Genomic DNA, 24,325 nt, shown 5'->3' with positions numbered 1-24,325 from the left:
ATTGATTTTAATTCATGTCATGCCACTCTTAATTTACTAAGTTTTCAATCTGTAATATAATTATTCATATTTTGATGATCTGTCTATGTCTGGCTTACATTGCCATCCCATTGTGACCTCTAAGTGTGGCCAGGTATCACATCTGCTTGTTACAATACTTCTTATGTATTTTACCACCTTATATTAAGATGTCCTTTTTTGCTGGGGGATCTCATCCACAGATATATTATACTGTAATTATCCTCATTAACTGCTGCTTCATAGACTTCACTGTAAAAACCATGAGTCTGCAGATAATGAAAATAACAAAATACATATACCTGAACTTCAACAAAGCTTTATTTGGGATCAGCAACCATAGGGAAGGTGTGATGAGTGAGAAGTACTTTTTGTTCCTAAGGAATGATTGTGCACCTCTCCCGCGCGCCTTACTTCTATACCTTGGGTCTCTTGCCATGTTACGGGGAGACAACTTTTGAATGAGAGTGGTATCAGAACAGGAGAGAGAGAGAGAGAGAGAGAGAGAGAGAGAGGGAGAGGGAGATGATACAAGGGGCCCGTTTTCTCGTGCTCTAGCCAAGGCCACTGAACCCAATTGGACGCAAGGCCACGTAAACCGATGATACTACCTCATTCAACCTGTAATATTTTGCTCATGGACAGGAGTAAACATATTCTCTATGTCACTGTGTCACCAACAATGGAAGGTGGTAGCGAGTTATTTCACTGTGTCTGATTCTACCACATCTCCCGCAAGCCTTACTTCTATACCTCAGGTCTCTCACCTTGTTACGGAGAGACAATTTTTGAATGAGAGTGGTATCAGAACAGGCGACAGCAGGAAAGAGAGAGAGAGAGAGAGGATACAAGGGGCCCGTTTTCTCTTGCTCTAGCCAAGGCCAATGAACCCGATCGGACGCAAGGCCACGTAAACCGATGATACTACCTCATTCAACCTGTGATATTTTAGTAAACATGACATCTAGAGACTTCTGTTTTTTTGCATTGCAAAGAGGAAGAGTTGCTTGTGGGCAGAAAACCATTTGTACTTACTCGTTTATTGAATTTCTAAGTGTTATCAGCATGTGAATACAGGCTGTTTTGTGTGTTTCTCGCCAAACTTTTACTTTTAGAACCCATGATCGTGAGTTCACAAAACTTAATAAAAAATACACACTGCCAAGGAGCACAGACACATACATGCACAAAGGATGAACAATGATACATAACGTAGGCTGAATGTTCGGGTGGACGCGGGTAGCAGAGCAATCGCTGCGCCACCTACCAATGGCTAATCATATCTTAAAAATATCATCGTATTTCAAGGCGTAAATTATATAAAAAATTTTGTCGTATATTAAAAAAATTGTATGTTAGGGCGATCGAATGTCAAAATACCACTGTATATATATATATATATATATATATATATATATATATATATATATATATATATATATATATATATATATATACAGGCAACCCCGTTTAACAAAGGTTCACACAATGAAATTTCGCTACAACGAAGGTTTCGTTTTACTACCATCTGCTCGTTTAACGAACACCAAACTCACTTTAACGAAGTTTTATCCAGGTAATTTTTTCCAAATTTGAAAGCCCCACCGTATCATGCAAGCTGACAGGCTTTTGAATACACCAGGAGCTGCTGGTACTAAGGCCTGCCTCAGGAGAAATCCTGAGACACCTGTAGAATAAAGATCAAAATCAAGCCTCTCATGGACAACACAGGCACTGCCGATACAAAGGCCTGACTCAGAAGAAATTATGCGTCACCTGTAGCAACAAGATCAAGATCAAGATCATGTGCACCACTCACTCCCCAAAACATAACAGCATCACCAGCAGCTCATCTTCCCTAGTTCAACTTGCCACCAAAACACCCTGCAATGTGGCCTAACGTTCCTAAGAAGACCAGGAAGTGTCTTACACTCTCGAAGTGAAGCTAGGTGTTATTCACAGACAATAGAGAGGCCAGAAAACTAATAACATTGCTTGACTCCATCTACTGTCTACTATTTTCAAGTCAGCAGACTCTATTAAGAAGGCTGGTGAGACCGCATCTTCCTTGATAGCTAAAAGAACCACCTGAACTCATGACTCTACAATGGATAAAATGGAAAGCCTTGTGTAAATGTGGTACATAAGTTTTGTATGCGGTACCATGATGCGCACTTTGTTTACATTCCACAGGTTGCCAGTTAGTGTATTTCCCGTTCCACTCTCCCTCCCTTCATAAAGTTAAGATCATCAACATTATAAAGTTACGTACATACATACATTAGTGTACATTATAATGACTTAAATTAAACTACCTAAATGTTTAACTTCATAATTTTTACTTTCATTAAACCTTTTACTGTACTATTATGCACTCTCGCTTTGCTTACTCAATGGAAGTTCAAATCAGTGGTTAAACTTGTTATAATCAGTTCGCTTAACGAAGTTTCGCTTAATGAAGTGTTTTTTAGTAACGTAACCCCTTCGTTAAGCGGGAGTTGCCTGTGTATATATATATATATATATATATATATATATATATATATATATATATATATATATATATATTATTTATTTATTTATTTATTTATTTTTTTATTTATTTATTTATTTATTTATTTTTTTTTTTTTTTTTGCGTAGCATTAAAAACTGGCTCAGTTGTTTGTTTACATTTCTTGTGGGACTGCGATGCTCCAAGGTAGAACTTCCTAGTAGCACTGGCCAAGATGAGCAGTTTTGTTGTTTATCAGTTTACAAAGCTGTCTGAACAGTTTCTCATAGAGAGCATCGGAGGGCAAAAATAGCAACGGCTTGCTGGGGTGAAGGTGTAGCCATGCATGTTTGCATTTGACAAATGCCACAGAGTGAGCTTGTGTGTGACGACAAATGTCGACAAAAGTTGACCGCCTTTAGAAAGTTGACAGAAAAGTGTTAGTGTGATACTGCCTTTAGATTATATGAATGATTAGAAACTATCCATTCACTCATAAAAATAAAGGCCATTATTTATAGACTGAAGTAACATGAAAAAAAAATAAAAATAAACTTTATGAGTGGCAACGAGTTCTAAGGAAGATGGCAAACTAGATTATTATTGTTAATGTTTAACCAATTATGAATTTGATTTCATTTATTGTTTAGTAAATTGTTTAATTGCATTCATCTACATAGGTTGAAAACTTGGTGGCCATCGAGTTGGCATATATCAACACCAAACACCCAGACTTCCAAAGCAATGCCTCACTGGTGTCGTCACTGCTAGGAGAGGAAGAAAAGGCACGCTCCATTCCTGTCCGGCGCAGCCACGGCAATGCACCCTCAACCTATGAGCAAGAAATAAGGGAGCAGTCCAAGGTGAGGAGAGTCTTATTATCTTGAGGTGCATATATGACATATGTAATGATAGACATATTCATTTTGATCTAGATACTTTTCATTCATTGCTTGTAATGTATTTTGTAACTTTCAAGTATAATTTGAAGCACTGCAGTAAGGAATTATAGAGTTTTTGGCAGAATTTTTTTTTTGTTTTTAGCTGTCAGTTTGAATTGTAACATTGTGTGAGTTTTTATGTTAAACATTTATTAGGAAGTATTCCTATTCTCTGTCTCTTCATAGACATGCCTTAATTTCCTTATATTATTTATTATTTTTTTCTCTTTGTACTCTACTCTCTTCATAAACATGTTCATATGTCCCCTATCTGTTTCATCTTATTCTTTGTTAAGTCAGTGAATACTATATAAAGATTTTATTTTATTACATTTCTTGTCCTTAGCCAGTTCTTTCATATAGAAAAAAAGAAATTGATGCCAAAAACTTGCTTCAACTTTCTCCCAGACCCAGAGTTTGCAGAACATCCAGAGGTACGTGGGAGATCAATCCCTTCCTCGACCGATGGCACTGGAAGGCCACCCATCACAACCCACAAACAAAGACCAGGCCAACACCCAGAACTGGTTCTCATCTCTGATAGCCGGCCCCCGAGCAGAGCATGCAGAGCCAAGCAAAGAACAGTCCCATGAGAATTCTCCCAACATGACTCCAACTCATCAGGTTAGGTCACTGAAATCTTATTTTCATGTTTTATTGGTTTGATTCACAATCAGTTGCACTCAAAGCCCATTGCATATGTATAAGTCATTCCAGTTTTGACAAAATACACATTAACTAATTCTTATGTTAATTTTATGACTATAAGAGTTTATTTGTTTTGAATTTATTCTAAACAAATTGATTAATTCTAAAACTCTTATGTGCTGGTATGTGTGGGATCCTAGCTTTTGGCTGTGTCAGCATATGAGGCTTTCACTAATCCTTCTGAAGGTGTAGAGGTTTGTGATATCTTCCATCAGGTAGTGATTTGTACTATTCTAAGTTGAAATCCAGAGTATTATGGATTGAAAGAGATGCACCTCACTAGCTGAAATTGTCTTTAGTTTGCTTTATAATTTTAATGCATTTTACCATTGTCTCATTTGATGGTGATGGCTTCAACTCAAATTACTTAGCAGGTCTAACATGAAATAGCTCAAGGGGAAAGTTTGACATTTTCTCGCCCTGAAACATTTGTAGTTGGATTAGCATTGTCTTGGTGACAAGAATACAGGGTCTTGTGTACTCTTGTAATCTCACAGTATGTAGTATAACACTTTGTCATTGGCCATTTTAATTTTTCTGCTTGGCTTGTGTGGAGAAAAAATAATTTTAAAAACTCTTCCTGTTCCCTACTCTTGCCGTGTGGAAAGAAAAGTAGAATCAATATACTCCAGCATACTTTTTTTTTCTTTCTTTCAATCAGAAATAATGTTTCATTAATGTCATTGTATTATTTGATACATTATAACTTTCATTTTTGCTCAGTAGATGTGACATTTTGTGTATCTTAACTAAAGAATCCATTTGTTATTCATGTTTGAATAATAAGTGTCAGTATGCCTTGTAGGTAAAGCTACACTACTGCATCAGTGCTCATGTATGAAGAAACTCCTTATCAAGCCCTGCATTTATTAACCTTTCTTTCAGTGCAGGTTGTAACAGGTATGAATTCTTTGATTTATAGTGAAGTTATCTTTCTTATGCTGGAGATGTGTCATAAGATGTAGATTTTGAGGGAGTTAACACTGATTTTCTTTCTTTTTATACAAGGTAATGTAATACCTTTATGGTTTAGTGCATCTTGCCATCAATTAAACAATAACATTTACTTGATTTAGCCTTCCTCACACCAGCAGTTATATGGAAAACATTCAAGACAGTAACACTGGGCAAAATTCAGTGAGCAATGAGCTTGAGTAGTGAGTATACAGTACTTACTAGAACTCTTTGTTTTCATTGTTTAACTGTTGATTTTTGGCTCTAAATGTGATCAGGAACCTGCTTATTGAAGAGTGACAATTAAGTCAGTGCACAAAGATTTAAACATATACCTATTGGTATTTATGTATACATAATGTAGGAAATGATCACTCTAACATCAACAATAATAACAACATTGGTGTTAATAAAATTTTGTGCTTGTTTCTGTTTGGGTGTTGATGGCTGCAGTCGGGCACAAACCAAAGCCATGACCATCACTGCACCTGCATTGATTGCAAACATAAGTGTTTTGTAGTTCAGTGATATAGTATTCCATAATGAAATCAATAAGGAATTACAGTGATCACAATACATGTTTTTTCCTTGCCCATTCATCATAAGATGCTGGGTAATGCTGTGACACCACACATTTTGCTGCAGTTCATAGAGTAAAGGCTGTTTCACACTAGAGAGGACACACACGACACACGAGGCGCAAAGCTGTGTGGCTTGAAATCGCCTCAGTGTATTTCCAATAGGAGTGTTCACACCAGATGTGAAACATTGGGACAGATGCCAACCACACCGCGCACACCGATCTCAAGATCGCCAGGCATGCGATTTTTCTGGCCTTTCGTCTCCAGAGGCATACCTTTTCTATGACTGCACTGATCTGACTCCTCAACTCTCCTTCACTCATTGTCCTTCACCATGAACTGATGAATGTCCTGTAGTTGGTGCCTTGCTTCTTAATATCTTGTTGATTGAATGATAGAACTTCAGAGAACTGAGCTGGAGTCAGTCTGAAATACCATCCAAATTTCCCTCATCCATTTATAGCTCTTAAATTAGATGATGATATTCACCACATTCCACTTGTTTCATATTTGCTTGATATACACAATTCCTTTTCCTCTTATTATTCAAGGCTAAACATAACATTAGTAACTCTTCTTCCTCCTCCTCCTCCACATGAAGAACTGTTAAGTCAATCAATCTCCACCACAGCAAATGTCTCACCTAGCATCACACTCAGTGTGAACATACCCATAGCAACCAAAGTCAGCCCAACTCTGGTGCGTCGTGTGCCTTGTCTCCAGTGTGAAACTGCCTTAAAGGTTGTAAGCACTATAGCTAGATGATATGGTCAGAAGTTCTAAGCAAACAAAACAGAGGATCTTAATCATACAAGCCTTGCAAGAGAAATTAGTAACTTTCATAATTGCTACATGATTGACATTATGGAGGACTGGTGATTCAAAGTTCAGATGCTGCTTGAGAGGTTTAAGGAATAGGAATTTGAACAAACATTTTAGTGTGATAAAAGCATTGAGAGATGTTTTATCTTGGGGAGTGGCAGCAAGATTTGATTTTAATTAGATATATTCCCTTGTCTCTTTTGTACCGCAAGAGAAGTGACATTGTTCACTGCTCTTCAGACAGTAGTGTATATGAGTATGTCCCTAAACTTGTTCCCTAGGACATGTTTGCCAGCTGATTTATTGTTCATTGAATTCAGCCCAGTGTGACTTCTAGTCTTGATCATTGGCTCAGTAATAAGAGTCATAAAAAGAATGTCTACATGAACCCTGCCAGTGACTACTGTAGTTGTAAAAGATGTGAAAATATAGTTATAGAAGATATTAAGGTAAAAATATCTATTATTCCAAGATTTCATGTTATTTTTTGTAACTGATTATTACCTCAGTGATATTAAAGATACTCAGGGTTACAGTAGGAGAACTGACATATAGATGCAGATGCATGATATACCCTTAGCTACAACAGAATATTAGAGCTTTAAATGCTTTGTACAGTAGTTACCAGATGACATTTGCAAACATTATTTAGTGATAAACGATTAATTTTTACCCTACAAGAGAATTAACTTGATTCTAAATCCAGATATACAGCATATGAGCTTCACTGTTTGGTAGTTTGAAAGTTGCTGCAGCTGAAATCAATAACATTATGCATAATCAAAGCTTTGCTTCATGCTTACACCTCGTGCAAAGAAATAAGATTTCCATAGCATAAAAAATGTTAAATATTCTATATTCATTAGAATATTTTTTCTCAGTTTATCTGTATAACCTCAAATTTAAGAAGCTAAAGAAGATTGAGCCTTCCACCACAGATTGTATCTCTCTCTCTCTCTCTCTCTCTCTCTCTCTCTCTCTCTCTCTCTCTCTCTCTCTCTCTCTCTCTCTCTCTCTCTCTCTCTCTCTCTCTCTCTCTCTCTCTCTCTGGAAGTATCTATAACAAGATGCAGTATTGATAGAGTGTGTAGCCATGACAAGTGTCACTAGGCCAACAGAGATGTCATTTCACTGAATGAACATTCTAATGTCTCTTTCAGTATGCTCTGACAGACTTGAGGTTAATAAGCTAAAAATAAAGTGCTTAGGGTAAATAGGAAAGAAGTAGAACCATTTCTAAGTCATGGTATCACTTGATAGAGAACATATCAAGCTCAAGAGGAAAGTGATCCTTTATTATTGATGAAAATTTTTATTGCCCTTTTTATTAAGCAACATAGTTATTTTAGAACCAATATTTACTTCCCTTTTGTTATACAGCAATCACCAATACTGTTGCTTAATTTCAGTAGTGTTCTGTAGATTTTTTTTTTTTTTTTTTTTTTTTTTAGCCATAAACTGCAAATGCAAGTGAAGAAAGAGGATATAGGAGCTGGAAATTAAGTATTAGTAATTGTGGGAGTAACACCTTGATATGACAGTGAATGATGGGAACTTTGATGTGATCCTCAAGATGTTTGTTTTATTTTTTTTTTCACCTTCAGGTAGGGAAGAGGGCCAGCCAAGGGCAAAAAAAGAAAGTTAGAAAAAAGCCCACTTGAGCGCTGGCTCTCCAAAGAGTAGAAAAAGTGCCAAAACCGTCAGCCAGAATTAGGGGAGCAAATGCCTCGATACCTCCCTCTTAAAAGAAGACAAGTTGTAGGAATTTGGAAATACAGATGCAGGGAGGGAGTTCCAGAGTTTACCAGTGAAAGGGATGAATGATTGAGCGTACTGGTTAACTCTTGCATTAGAGAGTTGGACAGAATAGGGATGAGAGGAAGAAGAAAGCCTTGTGCAGCGTGGCCGCAGGAGGAGGGGAGGCATGCAGTTAGCAAGATCAGTAGAACAGTTACCATGAAAATAGCGATAAAATATAGAAAGGGATGCAACATTTCGGCGGTGAGAAAGAGACTGAAGACAGTTAGTCAGAGGAGGGGAGTTGATGAGACGAAGAGCTGATTCCACCCTATCAAGCAAAGCTGTGTGACTGGAACCCCCAAACATGCGAAGAGTACTCCATACAGGGACGGATAAGGCCCTTATACAGAGTAAGCAGTTGGAGGGGCGAGAAAACTGGCGGAGACGCCTCAGAACACCTAACTTCATAGAAGCTGTTTTAGCAAGAGATGAGATGTGAAGTTTCCAGTTAAGATTATGAGCAAAGGACAGACCGAGGATATTCATTGTGGAAGAGGGAGACAGTTGAGTGTCATTGAAGAAGAGGGGATAGTTGTCTGGAAGGTTGTGTCGAGTTGATAGATGGAGGAATTGAGTTTTTGAGGCATTGAAAACTACTAGATTTTCTCTGCCCCAATCGGAAATTTTAGAAAGATCGGAAGTCAGGCGTTCCGTGGCGTCCCCGCGTGATCTGTTAATTTCCTGAAGGGTTGGACGTCTCTGAAAGAACGTGGAAAGATGTAGGGTGGTATCATCAGCGTAGGAGTGGATAGGGCAAGAAGTTTGGTTAAGAAGGTCATTAATGAATAATAGAAAGAGAGTGGGTGACAGGACAGAACCCTGAGGAACACCACTATTAATAGGTTTAGGAGAAGAACAGTAGCCGTCTACCACAGCAGCAATAGAGCGGTCGGAAAGGAAACTTGAGATAAAGTTGCAGAGAGAAGGATAGAAGCCGTAAGAGGGCAGTTTTGAAATCAAAGCTTTATGCCAGACTCTATCAAAAGCTTTTGATATGTCTAACGCAACAGCAAAAGTTTCACCGAAATCTCTAAAAGAGGATGACCAAGACTCAGTAAGGAAAGCCAGAAGATCACCAGTAGAGCGACCTTGACGGAAGCCATACTGGCGATCAGACAGAAGATTGTGAAGTGACAGATGTTTGAGAATCTTCCTATTCAGGATAGATTCAAAAACTTTAGACAAGCAAGAGATTAAAGCTATAGGACGGTAGTTTGAGGGGTTAGAACGGTCACCCTTTTAGGAACAGGCTGAATGTAGGCGAACTTCCAGCAGGAAGGAAAGGTAGAAGTCGATAGACAAAGTTGGAAGAGTTTGGCCAGGCAAGGTGCAAGCACAGAAGCACAGTTTTTGAGAACAATAGGAGGGACCCCATCAGGTCCATAAGCCTTCCGAGGGTTTAGGCCAGCAAGGGCATGGAAAACATCATTACGAAGAATTTTGATTGTAGACATGAAATAGTCAGAGGGAGGAGGAGAGGAGGGACAAGCCCAGAATCGTCCAAGGTGGAGTTGTGAGCAAAGGTTTGAGAAAAGAGTTCAGCTTTAGAGACAGAAGAGATGGCAGTGGTGCCATCAGGATGAAATAAAGGAGGAAAGATGAAGAAGTGAAGTTATTTGAGATGTTTTTGGCTAGATGCCAGAAGTCACGAGGAGAGTTTGAGTTTGAAAGATTTTGACATTTCCTATTTATGAAAGAGTGTTTGGCAAGTTGAAGAACAGACTTGGCATGATTCCGGCAGAGATATAAAGTGCATGAGATTCAGGAGATGGAAGGCTCAAGTACCTTTTGTGGGCAACCTCTATCATGTATAGCACGAGAACAGGCTGAGTTAAACCAAGGTTTAGAAGGTTTAGGTTGAGAAAAGAATGAGGAATGTACGCCTCCATGCCAGATACTAACACCTCTGTTATGCGTTCAGCACAAAGAGATGGGTCTCTGACACGGAAGCAATAATCATTCCAGGAAAATCAGCATAATACCTCCTCAGGTCCCCCAACTGGCAGAGGCAAAACGCCAGAGGCACCTTCGCTTTGGGGATCCTGGAGGGATTGGAAAAATAGGACAAGATACAGAAATGAGATTGTGATCGGAGGAGCCCAACGGAGATGAAAGGGTGACAGCATAAGCAGAAGGGTTAGAGGTGAGGAAGAGATCAAGAATGTTGGGCGTGTCTCCAAGACGGTCAGGAATACGAGTAGGGTGTTGCACCAGTTGCTCTAGGTCATGGAGGATAGCAAAGTTGAAGGCTAGTTCACCAGGGTGGTCAGTGAAGGGAGAGGAAAGCCAAAGCTGGTGGTGAACATTGAAATCTCCAAGAATGGAAATCTCAGCGAAAGGGTAGAGGGACAGAATGTGCTCCACTTTAGAAGTTAAGTAGTCGAAGAAATTACTATAGTCAGAAGAGTTAGGGAGAGATAAACAGCACAGATGAATTTAGTTTGAGAGTGACTGTTAAGTCGTAGCCAGATGGTGGAAAATTCGGAAGACTCAAGAGCGTGGGCACGAGAGCAAGTTAAGTCGTTGCGTACATAGACGCAACATCCAGCTTTGGAATGAAAATGAGAATAGAGAAAGTAGGAGGGAACAGAGAAGGGCTACTGTCAGTTGCCTCAGACAGCTGTGTTTCGGTGAGGAAAAGAAGATGAGGTTTAGTAGAGGAGAGGTGGTGTTCCACAGATTGAAAATTAGATCTAAGACCGCGAATGTTGCAGAAGTTAATGTTGAGGGAGGTGTCAAGGCATTTGTCTTCAACAGGAGAGGTGTCCGACCTGGGGACATTTTTGGTCCCCTCCCCAGAGGGGGACTCTGAGGCGTTGTTTATTTTGGGTCCCATTTTTCTTTTAAATTTTGATTTGGAGTGAAAGGTGTATGTGTGGTAAGTGCATGTAGTTTTGTGTGAAGAAGGAGAGCTGTCTTTAGAGGGTAGGCTGTGACTACCCCCTTGAGTTGTGAGACACAAAGGGAAACATTCAACGAGATCACAACTAGCTTTAATGGAAGGTTCACAGCACCTAGTGCTATTAGATCTCACTGGGAGTAAGTTATTGTTTCGGTAGGTGTCTACTACCTCCTCCTGACTAAATATAATGCATGCTAAACATCTTGTATTAACAAATCAGTCGTTCACCACTCCTCCCATCCTTCCCTCTCCTTCCTCACCCAGTGATAGGTACTGTACCACATAGTACGTATGTGAGTGCTTACTTTTAATGACCGCAATAATGTTATTGTGTAATGTTTATCAGTAGATTGCATACTTGTTAATGCAATCTGTCTTAAAATGTAAGATACTGAAACATTCCACAGATTGCAAAACATAACATTAAAACACTCGATTTTTAGCCAAGTGGCACCTCCGGCTGCTGCAGCAAGCCAGCAAGTCATCGTCACCTCATAAAAAACACAATGAACTATTGCGCGCTTCTCAGAAATTTTAAAATCGTCTTACGGGTAAACAAAACCTTAACCCCTTCGCGCCGGATGTTAAAAAAGCCCGCCTGTATGATATACGGGTGGTAGTGCCGCGCCCGAGCGCGGGAAACTCGTGCAAGCTTGTCATATTTGTCGTCTTTGTGTATTATGCTGCTATTTTTTAGTCACTATATCGCCTTCGAAGAGGAAAGTGGACGCTTCTCTCTTTGGAGAAAAAGAGAGAGAGAGAGTGACATTTGCTAATATTTTAGACACAAGCGGGACGCATGTAGCTTATCTTTCGAGAGGAAGAAGGGGAGGGAGGGAAGGGAGAGGGAAACGAAGGAGAGAGAGAGAGAGAGAGATTAGAAAATTTGTTGTTTTTGTATTTGTGTGTGTGTGTGTGTGTGTGTGTGTGTGTGTGTGTGTGTGTGTGTGTGTGTGTGTGTGTGTGTGTGTGTGTGTGTATTTACCTAATTGTATTTACCTAATTGTAACATACGGGAAAAGAGCTATGCTCGTGTTGTCCCGTCTCCATATCTATTAATGTCCAGCTTTTTCTTAAAATCATGAATATTCCTTGCGTTGACCACTTCCACGTCTAAACTATTCCATGCTTCCACCCTTCTATGAGGGAAGCTATATTTTTTCACATCTCTCCTATAAGTGGCCATTTTTAGTTTTTTCCCATGCCCTCTCGACATTCTTTCATTCCACATACACAGATCTTCCTATCCATTTTTCCATGCCAATCATCACTCTGTATATTGCTATCAGGTCTCCTTTCTTCTGTTTTCCAGGGTCGGAAGTTGCATTCTTTTCAGTCTGTCTTCATAAGTCAAATCTCTTAAGTCAGGCACCATTTTTGTTGCAGCCCTCTGTACTTTCTCTAGTTTCCTTATGTGTTTCTTTAAGTTCGAGCCCACTGTATTGTTGCATATTCAAGCCTCGGTCTTATCATTGCAGTAATTATTTTCTTCATCATTTCTTCATCTAGTGTGTGTGTGTGTGTGTGTGTGTGTGTGTGTTTTCACGAATGTTATAAGGCGGGACGCATGTAACTTATCTTCGAGAGGGAGAGGGGAGGAGAGGAGGAGAGGGGAGAGAGAGAGAGAGAGAGAGAGAGAGAGAGAGAGAGAGAGAGAGAGAGAGAGAGAGAGATGGGAACAGTCTATGCCATTGGGTAATTTTAGACACAAGGCGGGACGCATGTAGCTAATCTTTAGTGATTGGTGGAGACAAGGATGGTGGGAGGAGCACTAGGGTTTCAAGGACAGCATACGGCGTGTATAGTTGGTATCCAACACACTATACGGGACAACTGAACTGAAGAAAGCTCAGAAAAGAAATATGTCGTCTACGTAGGCGTCACCGTATTTGCTACTGGGGCTTCGTGACGCCCACATAGGCGTCACCGTATTGAAGGGGTTAAAATGCAAATGTGTATATAAGATTTTCTGCTTAGAAATGTATGTTCTCTCACCTCTTTCAGTATTTACAGAAAGTTGTGTTACACCCTGTATAAGTACGTATATGCACTATATGCGCAGGGTACACCGGTGTACCAGTATGTTATGGTTTTTAATGCTCCATACTACAAAACACTACCTCAGGAATGTGTGTGTGTGTGTGTGTGTGTGTTTCACAAATGTTACAAGGCGGGACGCATGTAACTTATCTTTCGAGAGGGAGAGGGGGAGGGAGAGAAGGGAGATGGGGAGGAGGAAGGGAGATGGAGAGAGGGGAAGGAGGAGAGAGAGAGAGAGAGAGAGAGAGAGAGAGAGATGGGAACAGTCTATGCCATTGGGTAATTTTAGACACAAGGCGGGATGCATATAGCTAATCTTTAGTGATTGGTGGAGACAAGGATGGTGGGAGGAGCACTAGGATTTCAAGGACAGCATACGGCGTGTATAGTTGGTATCCAACACACTATACAGGACAACTGAACTGAAGAAAGCTCAGAAAAGAAATATGACGTCTACGTAGGCGTCATCGTATTTGCTACTGGGGCTTCGTGACGCCCACATAGGCGTCACCGTATTGAAGGGGTTAAAATGCAAATGTTTATATAAGATTTTCTGCTTAGAAATGTATGTTCTCTCACCTCTTTCAGTATTTACAGAAAGTTGTGTTACACCCTGTATAAGTATATGCACTATATGCGCAGGGTACACCGGTGTACCAATATGTTATGGTTTTTAATGCTCCATACTACAAAACACTTTCTCAGGAATGCTGAGTTGCCATCCGCAGTTAACGTGTTAACATAATGAAAGAAATAAGAGGACAATAACCCAAAATTTGGCGTGGGGTCGTCATGGTAAACATGGGGCTGTTAGGGTAAACATATGAGGCCGTCGTGGTAAAAAATAGGGACGTTGGGGAGAGCCGTTGTGGTCAGGGGATGTCTTGACCAGGAAACTTTAAAAAATAACGATCCAAGGAACTTTGTTTCTGCCTACTTTTCAATATGTTCTGGAAATGACTCAGGCAAATGTCATTAAACTGCGCAAGAAGACGACTTGTGTGGCGCGAATTTTAAAATTTTCTGCATGCGGGAATTTTGAGTTTTGTTTCGTATTTTTTGTATGCTGAGTAATTTTTCGTAATATGAAGCGAAAAAAATCTTTGCATATTTCGTAAAATGAGGTTTTCGTATACAGAAGCTTTCGTATCTCGAGGTACCACTGTATATATACAGTAATCGCCCGCGTATCCGGATTATAGTAGCCAAGGCCCTGGCGGATACGCGAAATATCCAGATACACGGAATTTCTTCCCCAACCCCTTATAAATTGAGAAAAAACTTGTACATAACCCAAATGGGTAAGAAAACAATGAATGAAAGCACATTCAATGATTGTGTATACAATAATGACTTCCTGGAGCATGATAGAATGATAACATATCAGATACCTGCTTCTCTAGAAAATGTGAGGGTTGAGAATGTGCTATTAGCAGCGTCATGGCAATCTGCTGTTTCACTACTGAACTGGACACTATCTGAGTCATTATTAGTGTGTTGAAGTGAGATAATGATAGTGAAGTATTTATTGCTTATCTGGTACAGCATTCTACCTCTGTCGCAACATAATCTTTTGTAATAGTGTTATTGTGAGAATTGTGTGATGTAAAGTTGTGATGATGAAGGCAGTAAGAAAAAAAAAGTGTTTGAAAAGATCATAACAGTCTTATGATATAGAAAGATGGTGGAGAAGCCTGGCAGTAAGGCATGGGGTGAGGCAGGGTCTTGGAGAGTCTTGTAGGGGGAGATAGCACGAATGACAGAGGGGAGAGGGGAGGCCAGAATTGAAAGTCTAGCTGTCTCCCAACGATACATTTGTTTGTTTGTTTGTATATAGTTGTACGTCTTCTCTTCTTGATGTTTCTCATTCTAATTCTCGTCAACTTATACCTGTCAGGCAAAAATTAGAGAGCTAAATGACACCTCCCTATTTGACTCCTGGCCACGTACTGTTTAGGGCGTGAGTTAGGCTATGACACAAACACATGAGACATTTAAAAATGGCTTTCTGATGGGAAGGCTATTAGATTATCAAAAAATAAACTGTACCATCCGGTAATTTAGGGTCTGAAGATTTTGGAGATACAATAGTAATCCCAAAATCTTAAATTCCCAAAAAAATAAATAAGTAAAAATCCCCAAAAATTAAATGAATAAATCCTGCATCTCCCTAAAGTCTGAGTTTAATTTTTGGGGGAGGTGAGGAATTCATATAAGTCAGATATATATACAGTACTCACCTGCATATCCAGATCAAAGCAGCCAAGGCCCTGGCAGATACAAAGAATTTCCTCTCCCAACCACTTATGAATTGAGAAAAAAACCTATACATAACCCAAATGGGTAAGAAAACAACAAATGAAAGCACATTAAATGTATAATCTGGAAAAAAAAGGTACACAAGCAGTACAAGGGGTGGTGGGATGTACACACAACAGTAAAGGCGGCGTCACACTAGTACTTTTCCATCAACTTTCTTTGTCACGTTTGTCAACTGTAAACAAACATGGCTGCCCCTTCACCCCCAGCCAGCTGCTGCTATTTTTTCGTTGCTATTTTTGGCCTTTAATGCTCTTTATGAGAAACTTCAAACAGCTTTGTCCACTTGAAAACGACGGAGCAGCTCATCTTGGCCATTTGCTACTTGGAAGTTCTGCCTTGGAGCGTTTCACAGGGAAATGTAAACAAACAACTGAACCACTTTTCAGTGCTAGGCTGGAAAAAAAATAAAATAATAATAATAAAAATATTTACAGTGGTACTTTGACATATGATTTTAATTCGTTCCATGACAATCGTTGTACATAAAAAAAATTGTATATCAAATCAATTTTTCCCATAGAAATTAATGGAAATGCAATTAATTTGTTCTTGTGATATGATATGATTTAAATACCAACCAAATATAGATTTAATATAAGATAAATACAATATTTATTGTATGCATGATATAAATTAACCATATTGCTCAAAATAACAACTTAACCTGCAAACTTGGGACACATTGATAGTCGTTCATCACGCAAGGCACGGGGCACGCCGATAGACGTTTAGGCTTTTTACGGCTATATTTTGGTTATTTTCTTCCCGTTTCCTTTGCTTGTGAGGTGGCAACACTCATCAGGAGTAAACATATGCTCTACGTCACTGTCACCAACGATAAATGATAGGAGCGATCGACAGTGATTTCATTGTGTCTGATTCTGCCACCTCTCCCGCGCGCCTTACTTCTATACCTTGGGTCTCTCACCGTGTTACAAGAAGACAACTTTTGAATGAAAGTGGTATAAGAACAGGAGAGAGAGAGGGGGGGTAAGAGGATACAAGGGGCCCGTTTTCTCGCGCTCTAGCCAAGGCCGCTGAACCCGATCAGATGTAAGGCCACATAAACTGATGATACTACCTCATTCAACCTGTGATATTTTGGTAACCATGACATCTAGAGACTTCTGGTTTTTTGCATTGCAAAGAGGAAGAGTTGCTTGTGGGCAGGAGTAAACATATGCTCTACGTCACTGTGTCACCAACGATGGAGGGTGGTAGCGAGTGATTTCACTGTGTCTGATTCCGCCACCTCTCCCCCGAGCTTTACTTTACTTCTATACCTCGGGTCTCTCACCATGTTACGGGGAGACAACTTTTGAATGAGAGTGGTATCAGAACAGGCGACAGCAAGAGAGAGAGACAGGATACAAGGGGCCTGTTTTCTCTCGCTCTAGCCAAGGCCGCTGAACCCAATCGGATGCAAGGGCTCATAAACCGATGATACTACCTCATTCAACCTGTGATATTTTGGTACCCATGATATCTAGAGACTTCTGTTTTTTTGCATTGCAAAGAGGAAGAGTTGCTTGTGGGCAGAAAACCATTTGTACTCACTCATTTATTGAATTTCTAAGTTTAATCAGTATGTGAATACAGGCTATTTTGTGTGTTTCGCACCAAACTTTTACTTTTGGGACCTATGATCACAGGGTCTTGAGTTCACAAAACTTAATAAAAAATACACACTGCCGAGGAGCACAGACACATACATGCACAAAGGATGAACAGCGATACACAACGCGGGCTGAATGTTCGGGTGAACATGGGTAGCCGAGCGATCGCTGCGCCACCTACCGATGGCTAATCGTATCTTTAAAATATTGTTGTATTTCAAGGCGTAAATTATATGAAATTTTTCGTCGTATATAAAAAAAATTGTATGTTAGGGCGATTGTATGTCGAAGTACCACTGTGTATATATATATATATATATATATATATATATATATATATATATATATATATATATATATATATAGTCAACCCTCGGCTATCGCGTTTTATTGCTACGCACCCATGAAAAGCTGCTAAAATTTCATTATCGCAACCTCAGATGCCTGCTATCGCGTGCTCAGCCATGACGTCATGGAATATCTGAGCGCTCATTGGCCAAAACCACCTTCCCACCAAGATCAATTCGGCTATCGCGTTTTCGGCTATGGCATGGCTATTTCGGCCCCAATTGGGTGCGATAGCTGAGGGTTAAGTGTATTTATATATACAGTGTTCCCTCGCTATTTCGCGGTTCGACTTTCATGGCTTCACTGTTTCGCGGTTTTTATACATGCTCATAGATATGTTCTGCGGAATTTTCGCTATATCACGGGGTCTGTGGCGTCACTTACAAATATTGTACGTACAGTAATTCAGTAAGTTGGTGTGTAATAACGACGACAGTGTACGTAAAGCACTGTACATGTATTGTTCGTATACATATGCAGCCTCACCCAACATCTTTCCTTGTTGTATCCAAGGCCCATAGAATAGAAGGTCGACCTACACTCTGCTCTAAGGGGAAAAGAGCTGGGGCTAGTGACGTCAGCGGATTCTCCAACAGGGGAGCTTCCTCCAGGATGTGTCTTTCTTGCACGGAAACCTCACGCTCTCCCTCTGCCCGCTGAGTAAATCATACTTACCTGGCACAGAAGTCAAGTTTTGTGAAAGCTTCTCTTCCTATTACCACCCCACACCTTCTACTTGCCAGCAGGTCTCTCTCTCTCTCTCTCTCTCTCTCTCTCTCTCTCTCTCTCTCTCTATCAAAACTGTCAGAGCACTCTCTTTCTCTTTCTTTGACCATTGTATCATTATTATATATGATAATGACCTGCTGGCAAGTAGAGGGTGTGAGGCAGTAATAGGAGGTAGAGAAGCCTTCACAAAACTTGACTCCTGTGCCAGGTAAGTATGATTTGCTCAGCGGGCAGAGGGAGAGCGTGAGGTTTCCGTGCAAGAAAGAGATGTCCTGGGAGGAAGCTCCCCTGTTGGTGAACATGCTGACGTCACTACACTAGCCCCAGCTTTTAATGATCAATATTCTTGCTGCTGTTAATTATCATTATTATTGTTATTATTATTATTGTTATTATTATTATTATTATTATTATTATTATTATTATTATTAAACTTTTGCTCTTATTATTATTAATATTAATATAGTGTTGCTGTTTTTGTTATTGTTATTATTATTTCATTTTTATGTTACATATATAACTGAGGCAATTTATAACTACACAAGTAACTGAATGGGAACCTTTCAATAACTAGACATCAGAAATTTACTAATGTCTTAAGGTGCAAAATTACCAGGAAAAAAAATATAATGGTTTTCATTTATCACATACTATATACAGTGCTTACTCCAATTTTGCGAGAAAGGGGGCGGCATTGTGAGTCGCAAATTTGGAAATCGCGAAATTGGAAGTGTTCCGATGGGAAAAATTGAATATGGTTGCCTAATTTTTCAATATTTTCCTAATATTTTGCCTATATTTATATCACGTATACATGGAACTGAGCAGCATACAATACATAAAGGGGTTTACAAGGATTATCCTTAAGAAAAATAAATTAAATGAGCTTTACCTGGAGACGATAGATTTTTACAGCTTTTTAAATTTTCTCACTGTTTTTAAACACCATTCTCACAGTTGATTCTCCCACACCAAACTCTCTGGAAATATCGCAGTTCCTTTTTCCATCTCTTTTCATCTTAATTATCTTCATCTTCTGTTCCAAAGTTAGCCTAATGTTTCTCTTGGTTGGTGGCGCCATGTCGCACAAAGTCGAGCACAAATTTGCAGAGAGAACTCCGTGGAGATGTACGTAAACAAATGGAAGGCGGGAGGGAGCGGGGCAGTGTTGCCAGATGAGCTTCATTGAATTACCGCCAGATTTTTATGAAAACTAGCCAAAAACCACCAAACTATGATAAATATAATATAAATGTGATAATAATATAGTATAATATGATAAATATGATTAAATTAATAAAATATTGCCTATATAATACAGTAATATATAATTTGCGGGAACGCTCTCTCTCTCGCCACCACTCACAATAGCAGGAGAAAGGAGCAAGATAGGGAAATTTTAAAAATGGCAATTTTTGGTCCTTGGTCGCAAAATTGGCGTATCGCAAAATTTGAACTTGCAAAATTGGAGTAAGCATTGTACTACATATTATATATTTACTACTGATAATTAATACATTCACGTACTGCACAACTCGGCATTGTGACCGATGTTGGTGCGGAACAATGAGAGAATGAGAGATAGAGAAGCACATGAACACCTACCAGGCAGCTTGCTAACTGAACCAGCGTCCCCGCCCTGACCACTTGTGAACCCGCTGACGTCACGGATGCTCATATTGGACCCATTTTGAATGCCTCGTAGGTCGACCTTTTATTCCATGGGCCTTGGTTGTATCTTGCCAGTCTCATCCACGCTGTTGACTTTCGCATACTGTATCTTAGTGTTGTGTTCGCGATAACTTTTTTTGTTTAAGTAGTGATTCGTTAAGCCCTTACAATGCCGCCTAAATCCTGTGCCCCTGCGAAAGCCTCCTCTAGTGAGCCCAAGAGTAAGATGATGACCATCAGTGAAAAAGTGAAACTTTTGCATATGATCAAAGAGGGCAGAAGAGGGTGAGTGTTATGTATCGAGAGAGAGAGAGAGAGAGAGAGAGAGAGAGAGAGTAAATGTATAATTACTGTATAAGGTTTTATAATTAAATAGATTTAAGTAAAATACTGTATATGTAAAGTATAAATACTATTTACATATTTTAAACATTCTGGTACCCACATACACATACACCAAAATTCCTAGGGGGGGCAAATCCTACTTCGCGGTTTTCACCTTTTGGGGTGGTTCTGGTATCCATTAACCGCGATAAACAAGGGATCACTTTATATATATATATATATATATATATATATATATATATATATATATATATATATATACAGTAAAGTCCCGGGTTACGTCGGTCTCGAGTTACGTCAAACTCGTAATTACGTCAGTCCACTATAAGGCAATTTAAGATAAAAAAAAATTAAAAATTTATAAATCGTAAAGTGCGTGATGTATTGTTATTGTTGGTGGTTGCCCGCCACACCGCCCGCCTCACGCTTGAATACAATAACACCCTGCCTCAGTTCCACCACACCATCGCCCGTGGCAAGAGTGTTATCCTACTTCTGCGTTTACTGACTCAAGTTCTTAGTATCTTGCTCAATGGCACCAAAGAGAAAACTTCTTAGTGACAGCAGTGATGCTAAGAAAAGGAAAACCATTATGCTACAAGAAAAAGAGGACATAATTAAAAGACATGAGAAGGGAGGCAGCAGCTGTGTGTGAGGGAGGGAAGAAGAAAATGGGAAGCCCGTTACCATGACAACGGGGAGGTTGACGACCTTGAGGGCTCGCACACCCATCACAACAATAACAACTCCGGAGCCTTCTCCTGGGCCACACGACACTCACAGCTGACTTGCACCGTCTGCGCCTGTCTGCTGATCCCTATTGCCCTTTCCTATTGCATTTCCTGCCCCACTGCCCACACTTCTATTCCCACCGCACTGCACTACGCTCCCAGCTGTCCGCCCTGTGGGCGTCACAACATTCGACCTGCCCACCCTCCTGGCGGCCTCAGGCGTCCACCCTTCTCAGCAACCTGCAGTCCTTCGCGTTCATGGCCCTAATCAACAACAAAAACAAGCTTGTGTTTCATATTCCTACATAGTTGTAAATAATATAACAATATAACCTTTAACTTACCTGAATGACCATAAACAATGATTGGCTGAAAACGATAATATGCTTTGAAATGTACGGAAACTCGAGTTACGTACAAAATCAACTTACGTCATGTTTCAGGAACGTAACTCTGACGTAAACCGAGACCTTACTGTATATATATATATATATATATATATATATATATATATATATATATATATATATATATATATATATATATATATTTATTTATTTATATATATATATATATATATATATATATATATATATATATATATATATATATATATATTTACATCTACTTATCAAGATGCTATTAAGTTGAGATTATAACATCATTCCAATTAGCAAGAAAATAAATTGTATTATAAAAGTTTTGGTTTGAAACCATAGATCTTAATTTGACTAAAAATTGACGCTAGAGGAAAACGGTGTGTTCCGTTTGGCTCAAGACAATGGAAATAATTCACGGAACAGTAAAAAATCAACAGAAATCATTGAAGATGACGGAAAAAGTGGTAGTGTGACACTGCGTACTGGGATCGAGGGATCGCTCGTACGGTAGGTTTGAATATGCTTGGGGGCAGCTCTGGATTGTGGCGATCCAGATACGCAGGCGATTACTGTATATATATATATATATATATATATATATATATATATATATATATATATATATACACATATATACATATACAGCCAACCCCCACTTAATGAAGAGGTTACGTTCCTAAAAAAACCCTTCGTTAAGCGAACCCATTATAACAAGTTTAACCCCTGACTTGAACTTTTTCCATTGAGAGTAAACAAAGCGAGAGTGCATCATAGTACAGTGAAAGGTTTAATGAAAGTAAAAATTATGAAGTTAAACATTTAGGCAGTTTAATTTAAGTCATTATAATGTACACTAATGTATGTATGTACATAAGTTTATAATGTTGATGATCTTAAATTTATGAAGGGAGGGAGAGTGAAACGGGAAAGACATTAACTGGCAACCTGTGGAATGTAAACAAAGGGCGCATCATTGTATCACATACAAAACTTATATACCACATTTCCACAAGGCTTTCTATTTTATCCATTGTAGTCATGAGTTCAGGGGGTTCTTTTAGCTTGCAAGAAAGATACGGTCTCACCAGCCTTCTTAATAGAGTCTGCTGACTTGAAAATAGTAGACAGTAAATGGAGTCAAGATGGTGGTGAGCAATGCTATTAGTTTTCTCGTCTCTCTTGTGTCTGTGAATAATATCCAGCTTCACTTTGAGAGTAAGAGACTTCCTGGTCTTCTTAGCAACGCTAGACGACATTGCAGGGCGTTTTGGTGGTAAATTGAGCAAGGGAAGACGAGCTGCTGCTGACGCTGTTATTGTTTTGAGCAGGGGCAGTGAGTGGTGCGCGTGTTGTCCAGGAGAGGCGCTGGTGTATTCAAAAGCCTGTCACCTTGCATGATGCAGCGGGCCTTTCAAACTTGGAAAAAATTACCTGGATAAAACTTTGTTAACCTTTATGTTCCGGCGATCGTATATGAACGATTGCATCAGTGCATCCGTAGTGATGGCAATCGTTCCCGTAATCAAGAATTTTCGTGCCTTATGTTTGACCTCCACGCGTGGTTTCTTGAATCAGATGGTGAGTGGAGGTATCTGGCTTCTTTTTCCACCCATAGTGTTGCCACTAGCTCTGTATATTTAGGGGTAACGAAGCTATTCTCCCATTCTGAGGGCGACACTTGGCAACCCGCCGTGTCGAAAGCACCCTGATAAGAGCGAAGGGACGTCTCAGTTCATAACTCACTATGGAACAAGACAGATAATTTTTATTTAGCAGTGCTTCTGAGCCTGACTACAGTGACAGTGATTATGAGGAAGAAACTGAAGAAAGCGAAGACAGCAGTAGTGAAGACTCAGAAAATGATTCAGAGGATCCACCTCTTTTCTCAGAACAGAGAGAGGACAGAGATAGTGGTGATGGAGAACAGACTCCAAACATCGTATTGAGAACTCAGAGTGGCTCATGGAGACGCAGGCGTGCCTCTCGTGTTCTGGGAAGACGATCAAGGGGGCGTGTGTGTGTGTGTGTGTGTGTGTGTGAGAGAGAGAGAGAGAGAGATGATACCTACATGTTATTTGCTTGAAACTTGATATGAAAAGGGGTGAAAGAATACACTCTCTCTCTCTCTCTCTCTCTCTCTCATTGGAAGTGTACAATTTCTCTTCTAAGATGAGAGAGAGAGAGTGTGTGTGTGTTTGCGCAGTGTCATCGTTCACCGAGCTGCTTCTACTTGACGGATCACACAGCGGGTGGAGGAGGAATCCTTGATAAGGCAATAACTAAACTTTCAGATGTCACATCGAGTTAGAAAGTACATCATTGTATTCAGAATAACAAAGAGAAAATAATTATTTGTATTCAAACAGTCTTATGACAATTTCTAGGTTTACCATTTTTACCCATCATGGGATATTGGAAAATAGTTTAATCACTGGAACATAAGGGTTAAAGCGAGTTTGGTGTTCGTTAAACAAGCAAATGGTAGTAAAATGAAACCTTCGTTATAGCGAAATTTCGTTGTGTGAACCTTTGTTAAGCAGTGGTTGCTGCCTGTATATATATATATATATATATATATATATATATATATATATATATATATATATATATATATATATATATATATATATATACACACACACAGTAAGTCCTCGTTATATGGTACTGCTTTATCCGGTAAATTCACATTTATGGTATTTGGAAATTACTACCCTCGGACTCGATTCGATATACGGTAAGAAAAATTCACAGATACGGTATCCGCTCATGTCATCCAAGAAGGCCAAGCACAGGGGAGCAGAGGTGATGACGTCATCCACGCCACACCTCCCCGCCACTCACATTACTGACTTTAACTTGACCACCCTTGGAGCCTGTTATCTCTTCCTCTCCCCCGTTTTTTTTTTTACATATTATTTACATATT

The 24,325-nt window shown here is 39.5% G+C and overlaps 1 protein-coding gene across 7 annotated transcripts in view; it reads left to right on the top strand.

Annotated features, from left to right (window-relative positions):
• The window catches only part of LOC123514231 (dynamin-1-like protein), a 102,732-nt gene that overhangs the window by 56,312 nt on the left and 22,095 nt on the right, over positions 1–24,325 (top strand). For 4 of the 7 annotated variants that reach the window (XM_045271952.1, XM_045271951.1, XM_045271949.1 and 1 more), the window contains 2 exons: positions 3,191–3,373; positions 3,860–4,075. In XM_045271952.1, coding sequence (XP_045127887.1) covers positions 3,191–3,373; positions 3,860–4,075 — 399 coding nt within the window. Of the gene's footprint in view, positions 1–3,190; positions 3,374–3,859; positions 4,076–4,299; positions 4,354–24,325 lie in introns of all 7 variants that reach the window. The other 3 variants (XM_045271948.1, XM_045271947.1, XM_045271945.1) reach the window with 1 other exon arrangement.

The sequence above is a fragment of the Portunus trituberculatus genome, chromosome 37 (assembly GCF_017591435.1).
Source record: "Portunus trituberculatus isolate SZX2019 chromosome 37, ASM1759143v1, whole genome shotgun sequence".
NCBI lineage: Eukaryota > Metazoa > Arthropoda > Malacostraca > Decapoda > Portunidae > Portunus > Portunus trituberculatus.
Note: the sequence above shows the minus strand (reverse complement) of the source record. Positions and strands in the feature narration are given on the sequence as shown.